Here is a 10,232-nt window from a genome sequence, read left to right as displayed (position 1 = left end):
CTCATCAAACAAATTCACCGTCAAATTCACTTACATTGCCTTGCATGATAGGAGGATCGGATCACATGAAGTGTATGAATTTAAATTCCTTTGGCAAATCAAAATTTCACAAAGGGTCTCGCTTTTTATTTGGAGGGTCTTGCATGATAGGTTACCTACAAAGATAACCTTTATAAGAGGCACATCCAAATTCAAGAAGAGAGTCTAACATGTATTTTGTGCAATCAAGTTAATGAAGGTATATCTCATGTTCTTTTCTTGTGTAAAATGGCACAAACAATTTGGTGGAAATGGTACAGGTTATTGGGCATCCACACTGTAGCCCCTGAAAAGGCTATTGATCATTTTAGGCATATCTCACTAGGATTACAAGGGGAGAAACCTAAATTATGGTGGGCAGTTGGATGGAGTTCTATCGTGTGGAACTTAATGGTATCACAGAAATAAGTTAATCTTTGAAGGGCAAGCGTCTGATTTGTAGAAGATATGACACAAGATTCTGTTTGATTTATGAGCATGGTTGAAGGCATACCAGAGCCATTTTGATACTTCTTATCAACAATGGCAAATTGATCCAGGTATTTGCCTAACTGTTTGTTGATGAGCTGCGGGCTGGAAGTCTTACACTAGTATAGGATTCGTATCTTTTCTTATGCAAATGCACTTGTATAGTTCAAGATTCCTTTTCTATTGTGTATAGAATGCCCTGCATCTATTCCTGCATGCACTCCCGAGAGCTAGTTACGTGCCTGGTCTTCCTTTCTCAGAGGTAATAATCTGTTGTTCATAGCTCTCGGATTCTATGTTCTTTTATATTTCTCATTTGCTGTATTACTTTGTGCACCCCTGGTGTTGTTATATAAATGCTTATTGCAGATTTAAAAAAAAAAAACAAAACCTCTAATCACATTTATGAGATATATACCATATCATTTTTTTTTTTACGGATATACCATATCATATTTGTACACCTCAAAAACAAAGTTAAATTTTGCTCTATGTAGAACGCTCAAACTCTTATTAAAATATTGGCACTCGTGTCAGCTCTTTAGTTCATCCAATAATTATGTTCCATTATATAGATGTAGTTCATCCAATAATTATGTTCCATTATATAGATGTAGTTAGTTACTCCTTCTAGTCTTAAATATAAGAAAATAATTTATATTTTTCTTAACTATAAATATAAAAAAATTTAAATTAATTTTATTTTATTTAATATTATTATCTAATTCATTAAAAAAATATTAATGTTATTATCTCTAAAATACTTTTTTATTTAATTGAGCTGATAATTTTAATAACTCTTATTTTTTATATCAAATTTTAACAAAGAATAAATTAAAGAAAATATTTTTAATTAAAATTAATCCAATTAAATGTGATTAGAAAGTTAACGTGACTTTTTTCTTTCTTTGGTCAGTACATGGATGATTGATAGTGCACGACTGTAGAATCTTGTTCGCCAATTAAAAAGAAATACATGATCCAAAATCTTATTCTACTAAACTCGGATTCGGTAGAGTAAATAAAAATTGTTAAACAAAGACATGCAATGAATAACAATCTCAACACACTGTTTTACAATATAGAAGACGACAATTGTATTAAGATTAAAATTCAATATTGATTTCACAATTTTCTTAACCGTACGAAAAAGTCATGCCTCTACTAATAAATCCGTGAATTAACAGCTTCATAATACAGTTCCTCTTTAGTGTTTAACAATGTATCAGGACTTTTAAGGGGAAAAACAAGAAAAAACAGATAAGAAAACCAGAACTCAACACAATCAAAACAAAAGACAAACAAGCAGGCAGTTTTCCCAACAAGATAACTGAAACAACTGGTTTTTGTTCATACTAATCACTGAATAGATAAAATGAAGAGTGTATATTCAAGTTTACAAATACCGACAAAAATTCAAGCAAGCAAAATACACTACCAAAACTATGATGAGGGTTAAAGTTCACCATATCTGTGAGAGCAGCTGGCCTATGCAGTGGCAGATTGCTTAGCAACACTGGAAAGCTTGGATCTCCTCTTTGCCAAACTCTCACTGCGGAGTTCCCTCTGCTCCTTCAATCTGGAGGCAAGAAGTTTCTGGTACTCTGCTGCCTCAGATTTTGCCTTTGCAATTCTCTTCTTCTTATCAGCAATTCTTGCCCGCTTCCTTTGCAGTGTCAGTGGAGTGATGAGTCGCTGAATCTTTGGAGCTTTGCTCACCTTTTTCCCTGCAACCAAAAATCCATCACTGAGACTTGAATTCATAATATGAACTGATCCAATTTTAATTGGATATCAAAGAGGTAACATCACATTTTGATTAAAGCGACTCTTCAATTCAAATGGATTTTGGTCGTAATTTGAAGTGTCATAAATATCCATGATTTTGCTTTTAAATTTGAATTGACAGGAGGCTGTTTCTTAACAGAGCATGGGATAAACTGTTGTTTCCCAAGGAACGAAGTCTCAAGCAGCATAATGATCATTTTTTATGACAGTAATAACTTCTGATACACCCTGTTGGAAATAAGGCTTTTTATGTTTAGGAAAAGTATTTAGAAATATTGGAGACTTTGAATAGAAACTTGATAGGAAGGAGAATTCTTTATGGAGGAGAGAACTTTATATTTTTGCTTGATACAAATGTGTAGGATTACATCTCTATTTATACTACTCTAAGGAGAACTCTAGACACACTAATTCTAGAGAGTTCTCAACTCTAGAGATCCAAAGAGTATTCTAGAGAATATTACAACTATAAGAAATATCTAGACACTCCAAACACTACAAGAATTCTCTAGAAACATGACCCATAATTACTTAAGCCCAATATAACTAAGTCCAAGGAACCAAATAATTAATTTGGGCCCAAATCAAGTTTATATTTCAACATCCCCCCTTAAACTTGATTTGTGACTCCAAGCATACTCCTTAGCTTCACGAAAGTTTCCAACTTGAGTGGCTTTGTGAAAATGTCGGCAGCTTGATCTTGAGACATCACATACTTTGTGAAAATGTCGGCAGCTTTGTCAATGTGCTTACTTTTTCCATGAAAGACTGGATTCTTTGCCAAAGCGAGTGCTGATTTATTGTCAACACATATTTCCATAGGTTCTTCTTGTGGCATTTTTATCTCTTTCAACAAGTTCCTTAGCCAAATTGCATGACAAACGCATGATGTGGCAGCGACATACTCGGCTTCACAAGTTGATAGTGTAACTATTGGTTGCTTCTTTGACATCCAAGTGAAAGCAGTATCTCCCATAAAGAACACAAAACTAGTAGTGCTATTTCTATCATTCAAGTCTCCACTCCAATCGCTATCACTATAGCCAACAATGTTATAATTGTCAGAAGAGTAATAGTGCAAGCCAAAGTTTGTTGTACCTTTAATGTATCGAAGGATTCTCTTTGCCGCCTTGAAGTGAGTTGTGGTTGGAGCTTCCATGTAGCGACTTACTACTCCTACAGCATAGAGAATATCCGGCCTTGTACATGTCAAGTAACGTAAACTTCCAATCAAACTTTTATAAAGAGTTGGATCCACATTCGCTCCTTTTTCATGCTTGCTCAACTTGCTGCCACATTCCATCGGGGTGCCAACTGGATTGGCGTCATCCATCTTGAACTTCTTAAGGACTTCTTTGGCATAGCCTTCTTGGGTGATGAAAATTCCTTTTTCTTCTTGTTTTACTTCGATGCCGAGATAATATGCCATGAGCCCCATATCCGTCATCTCAAATTCATTTGACATATCTTTCTTGAACTCTTCGAACATGCTTGGATTGTTCCTTGTAAAGATCAAGTCATCTACATACAAACACACAATCAAAATATATCCACTTTGCGCTTTGATATAGAGTGCATGCTCATATGGACACTTGATGAAATTCTTGTCTAGAAAGTACTTGTCGATTCGAACATTCCAAGCTCTCGGTGCTTGCTTGAGACCGTACAACGCCTTCTTCAACTTCAAGACTTTTTCTTCTTGCCCTTTTACTTCATAGCCCAGTGGTTGCTCAATATAGACTTATTCTTCGAGAAAACCATTCAAGAAGGCTGACTTCACATCCATTTGATAGATCTTCCATTTATTTTGGGCTGCCAAAGAAATGATCAGTCTAATAGTTTCAAGACGAGCAACAGGAGCAAATACCTCATCATAGTCAATTCCTTGTCTTTGACTATAGCCTTTAGCCACCAATCTTGCTTTGTATCTCTCCACATCTCCTTTAGCATTCTTCTTTGCCTTGTACACCCATCTTACTCCGATTGCTTTGTGTCCTCGTGGAAGTGTAGTAAGTTCCCACGTATCATTCTTCGTGATTGACTTGATTTCTTCGTCCATGGCGTCTTTCCACTTTATGTTTTCCGCTGCTTCTTGATAGCTTAGAGGCTCACAATCACCAAAAAGACAAAAGAGGTTAATGTCGTTTAGGTTTTTGGTTACCTCATAAATCTCTTCAATGCTCCTTAGTCGCGGTGTCCTCTCACTTGAACTTGTTTCATCCAGCCTTGGTGTCGGTGAGGCAGGTGGTGTAATATGTTCCTCTATGATTGGTTGTTCAATTTCATCATCTTCTTCAAAATAAGGAAGAAAATCATACTTATCTTCTTGAACACTCCAATCCCAACAATCTTCTTCGTCGAACTCCACGTCGCGACTTATGACGATCTTTCTACTATTTGGATTATAGAGCTTGTACCCCTTGGATCTGGAGTCGTAACCCACAAACACGTACTTCTCACTTTTATCATCAAGCTTTGTCCTCTTTTCGTCTGGAACATGGGTATAGGCAATGCTTCCAAACACTTTGAGGTGAGAGATCCCGGGCTTCCTTCCACTCCATGCTTCTTGTGGTGTCTTCTCATGCACGCTTTTTGTTGGGGAACAGTTTGTTAGGTAAACTGCACATGCCACTGCTTTAGCCCAAAACTCCTTCGGCATCTTCTTGCTCTTGAGCATGCTTCGCACCATGTTAAGTATGGTCCGGTTCTTTCTCTCTGCTACTCCATTTTGTTGTGGCGATCTTGGCACTGTCAGTGGGCGACGGATTCCATGGTCTTCACAATATTTGTTGAACTTATTTGAAGTGAACTCTCCTCCTCGATCAGATCTCATGGCCTTGATGGAAAGACCAGTTTCTTTCTCCACGAGGGCTTTGAACTTCTTAAAGTTTTCAAACACTTCTGATTTCTCCTTCAAGAAATAAACCCAGGTTTTTCTGGAATAATCATCAATAAAGAGGAGAAAGTACTTATTCTTACCAAATGAATTGGGTTTGATTGGTCCACAGACATCGGTGTGTATGAGCTCTAGCGGCTTTGTTGCTCTTGTTGTTGATTCCTTTGGAAAACTTTTACGAAATTGCTTCCCAATTAGACATCCTTCGCAAAGTTGGTCTGGGTGGTTGATGCTAGGCAAGCCTCTCACCATCTCCTTCTTCGCTAAACGTTCTAGACCGTCGAAGTTGAGGTGCCCGAACCGTAGATGCCATAGCCACGAAGAGTCGGTATAGCAAGCCTTGAGACACTTTGCCACATCATTTTGAATGTTCAAGAGGAACATTCTATTCTTTGACTTAGGCACCTTAGCAATCAAGTTATGTCTACAATCTCTTAAGAAAAGACTATGTTCTTTCAAATGGATGTCATAGCCTTTCTCTAATAATTGTCCCAAGCTCAAAATATTATTCTTCATGTTAGGCACATAGTAGACATTGGATATGAATTGATGACTCCCATTCTTCAAACGTATGAGAATTTTACCTTTGCCTTTGACTGGTATCTTTGAGTCGTCTCCAAATGAGACATCTCTAGTTGCCGCTTCATTGATCTCCACGAACATGCTTTTATCGCCGCACATGTGGTTGCTTGCGCCGGTGTCGAGGTACCACTTGTTTCTTTTCTCTTCAAATTTGTTTTGGCACGCGAGTAGCAAAGTTTCTTCTTCTCCGCCTTTTTCTTCTACAAAGTTAGCTTTCTCTTCAACCTTCTTCGAGAATCTACACTCGGATGCATAATGACCAATCTTGTTGCAATTGAAGCACTTGATTTGTGATTTGTCATACCTCGACCATGAATTTCCTCTTCCACGACCTCTTGTTACCTGTGGATTCCAACTTCTTTCTCCATTGTTGAATTTGTTGGAGTGGTTGTTGTAACCACCTCTTCCTTCTCCTCCATGTCCTCGTCCACGTCCACGATCTTGGCCGCGACCTCGTCCTCTTTGGCTCTTGTAATTTTCATAGTTTGCTTCCTTTACGTTGAGTTGTAGTAGTTGCTCTGTAGCCTCCTTTTGTTTAATTTTTCTCTTTTGTTTTTCTTCGTATGCTTGTAAGGAACCCATGAGTTGCTCAATAGTCATGGTCTTTAAATCCTTGTTTTCTTCAATGTTGGTAACAATGAAGTCAAAACTTGGATTTAAAGTTCGAAGTATTTTTTCCATGACCTTCACCTCATCAACATCTTCACCATTTCTTTTAAGTTGATTGACTACGGCCAATACTCGAGAAAAATAATCAGAAATTGACTCGGACTCCTCCATAAACAAATGCTCAAAGTCACCTCTAAGAGTTTGAAGACGAATCTTTTTTACCTGCTCAACTCCTTTGTTGCAAGTTTGAAGCTTATCCCATGCTTCTTTGGCCGTCGTTGCGTTGGATATCTTCTCAAATGTATCTTCATCCACCGATTGATAAATGAGAAAGAGAGCTTTCTTGTCTCTCTTTCTTGACTCCTTCAACGTCTCCTTTACACCTTGGCTTAGCGAGGCTTCATCTTGCTCCTCGAAGCCATTCTCTACGATATCCCACACATCTTGAGCTCCTAGTAGCGCCTTCATCTTGATACTCCAATTATCATAGTTGTTCTTTGTGAGCATCGGCATTTGGAAAGGAAAACCTCCATTCGCCATCTTTTGAGGATCTTGAAGCTCTGATACCACTTTGTTGGAAATAAGGCTTTTTATGTTTAGGAAAAGTGTTTAGGAATATTGGAGACTTTGAATAGAAACTTGATAGGAAGGAGAATTCTTTATGGAGGAGAGAACTTTGTATTTTTGCTTGATACAAATGTGTAGGATTACATCTCTATTTATACTACTCTAAGGAGAACTCTAGACACACTAATTCTAGAGAGTTCTCAACTCTAGAGATCCAAAGAGTATTCTAGAGAATATTACAACTATAAGAAATATCTAGACACTCCAAACACTACAAGAATTCTCTAGAAACATGACCCATAATTACTTAAGCCCAAAATAACTAAGTCCAAGGAACCAAATAATTAATTTGGGCCCAAATCAAGTTTATATTTCAACACACCCAAAGACTGAAGAAACATTCCCGAAAAAACATTACATGTCCAGCTCTTTCTTGATGCATGGACACGAAAAAAACAACACTAATGCAAATGTACCCCAGATGAAAAAATAAATTAGCCCTCTCAATGGTATGACTATCCAACTTCGGGACTAGATAAAAACTGGCTTATAGGCAAGATGATTATGACAAATGAAACAAAAAGATCTAGACAGATGAGTTACAGACAGGTTACAAAATATGAATGGTTCAACTCATTTTCTCATTATAAAATATCCATCCCCCCCCCCTCTATTTAATGGCTAGCACAATGAACTTTACCAGCTTTTGTTGTGAAGGATCAACGGTATGTGTTGACATAATTCCTCACATCATCTTCCTTAGACAGGTTGAACAGCTTACGGATTTTGGACACTCTCTTTGGACCCCTCATTCTTGGCTTTTCAACATCAGTCAGCCCTGGTAAATCATTTTCTCCCTTCTTCACAATTACCAAGTTCAGAACAGAGAGATCTGGGCTGACAATGCACCCAGGAACAGACTTCCTCCTACGCTCTCCATTGTGCCTTCCGTACCCACAGAAGCAAGGAGTTCCTGTTCACACAATCAGTGCAAAGAGAATTAAAAATACCTCTCAGGACCATCTTCAAAAGGAATAAAGTCATAGAATAAAAAGACATGCATCTGCCAGAAAAAGTCATTATATCAGTTAAAAGAATTATGCAACAAGTTCTTAAACAAAGGCAGTGCACATATTGTGGATGACAACCACAATTTACATAGCCACTTCTAATGCACAACAAAAGGGCTGCACAAATGCTACAGCTGATGCCACATTATAATATGTTAAATGCACACAAATAAAAAAATTGAAGCTTCATTAGTCATTACAGTTCTACCTCTGTGGAGCAAAAGACGAACATGGCCAGGTGTTAGCACCCCCTGCTTCATTGGGAATCCTTGTTTGCCACAACCACCAGTGATTTTGAAGACATATCCTTTAAACTCCTGTTAGTAGCAGAATTTTAAAGTTGACAAGATCAATAATTATCAATGCTCCTCAACAGATATCGAAACAGGTATTTGAATGTTCTGATCTATAGAGCATACCTCACCGAGAGCATCTCCGCTGACCTCCTGTGAAATCCTCTTGTCCCAAAAGGCCCGTCTGCAATTTCACATAGAATATTATATCAGGAAAATAAGTCACACAGCCCGATAATTATCACATGAAACAGAAGCAACTAGGTTGTATAACAGAAAAATTAAACTCCTATGAATATCGAGTCTGCTTTCATTTTCATTTCAGCACTAAAGGTTGACCAGTGCTTAAACCAACAAAATTTATGGTAGTTGGTCCAATCAACGCTTCTGTTAGAAAGGTAATACAGGCAAGAGTTCAGGAGAGGGTAAACCCAGTAAAACCAACACTGCAAGTAGGGGTGGGTAAGTGAGCCCGTCCACCCCGTGTAAGGTCCGCCCGCATAAGTCCGCATTGGCAGCGGACTGGGCCAGTCTGCCTCGCTTCTTACACGGACTAAATAAATTGGTCCGTCCCGCCCTGCGGACCCTGCGGGTCAAACGGGCCGGTCCGCGGGCCTAATTTTAAAAGAATTTCAATTTTAATAAAAATACAATACAATGAAATTAAGTTCAATACAAATATAAATAAAATCTCAATAATTAGTCAATTACATCAATAAAATAAATATTGTCTTAACAAAATAAAATCCAAACAATAAATCTAAAATATGAAATTTAAACATCTTCAACAACAAATGATTCCATATTTGAAGTAGCTTGAGCCTTCTCCATCTCTGATGTGAGCTATTTTTTATAATAAAAATATATTGAAATATCTTTAAAAATATTTATTTAACAATTATTTTTTGCGATAAGAATTGATATTTTTATTATTTATGGCTTACATATATGAAAATGATAGATTAAAAGAGAAAAAGATAGAGAAAATATCAAAAATGAAGATTTTTAACATGTTATCACTTATCTTTTTTATCTTAATCTTTTATTTCTATTATCTTTTATTTATCTTATCTTATCCATTTTTACCTTTATCATCTTTTAATTTAAATCTTTTATTTTTATCTTTAAATCTTTATTTTATCTAATATATTTCTTTATGTATTGTTTTAAAAGAAGAGTTTAAAGTGAAAAAGAGAAAATCAAACCTAATATAATTGGGTAAAGGTCACATAAATCAAACCTAATGCGGGCTGCGGGCAACCCGCGGACCCCGCGGACCAAACCCACATAGTCTGCGGGTTAAGCGGGGTGGGCCCAAAAATATGACATAACCATGAACCGTTTAAAAAAATTGGTCCGTAACCCGCACGGACCGCGGGCTCCGTGGGCCTGTTCATGGGCCTGGACCCGTTTATCCACCCCTAACTGCAAGCAGGATGCATGCTGCAGAAACTAATGAGGGTGTTTCCAATAATCACAGTTGAGGATGATGACAGTCACAAGGATCAGAGCCAACGTGAGGTCCAAGGACAGGAATGCATGCATCAACATTTCCTTTTCCCGATGTTCTATGTGTTACCTTTATAGATTCGGACAAAACTAAGATGCAGTTCCTTATAAGCTTTCAGTACTATTCTCCAATTCGAATCAGAGTTTCCCCTTAATAAACTATACTAACCTTTAATTCAAACCTTTATTACACTAATAACAAGGTGAAACTCTAATTCTAATTGGCTAACAGCATCAAGAGCACATAAAGAATTGCATCAAAGTGACAGTTTGGAACCACAGTGGACCATGTTGAAAAAAACATGGTAGCCTTAAAGCTATTCTTTGGTGTGGTGGGAAGTCGGTGGGACACCATGGTTTTTGAGTCCTTACCGCCAATCCAAACACACTGTAAAAGTATATCCTTCCTTT

The 10,232-nt window shown here is 37.4% G+C and overlaps 1 protein-coding gene across 1 annotated transcript; it reads right to left on the bottom strand.

Moving 5' to 3' along the window:
* Positions 1 to 1,803: 1,803 nt before the first annotated feature.
* On the bottom strand, positions 1,804 to 2,301 carry LOC114406377 (40S ribosomal protein S6-like). The gene has a single exon (XM_028369070.1). The coding sequence runs from the start codon at positions 2,269 to 2,271 to the stop codon at positions 1,996 to 1,998; it is 276 nt and encodes a 91-aa protein (XP_028224871.1). The 5' UTR covers positions 2,272 to 2,301; the 3' UTR covers positions 1,804 to 1,995.
* Positions 2,302 to 10,232: the final 7,931 nt, after the last annotated feature.

The sequence above is a fragment of the Glycine soja genome, chromosome 3 (assembly GCF_004193775.1).
Source record: "Glycine soja cultivar W05 chromosome 3, ASM419377v2, whole genome shotgun sequence".
In the NCBI taxonomy this organism is placed as follows: Eukaryota; Viridiplantae; Streptophyta; class Magnoliopsida; order Fabales; family Fabaceae; genus Glycine; species Glycine soja.
This window is presented reverse-complemented; position numbering and strand designations above follow the sequence as displayed.

Bases quoted from the DNA above. Each gene is read 5' to 3' on its own strand.
- LOC114406377 (XM_028369070.1), bottom strand. From the start codon at position 2,271: ATGAATTCAAGTCTCAGTGATGGATTTTTGGTTGCAGGGAAAAAGGTG.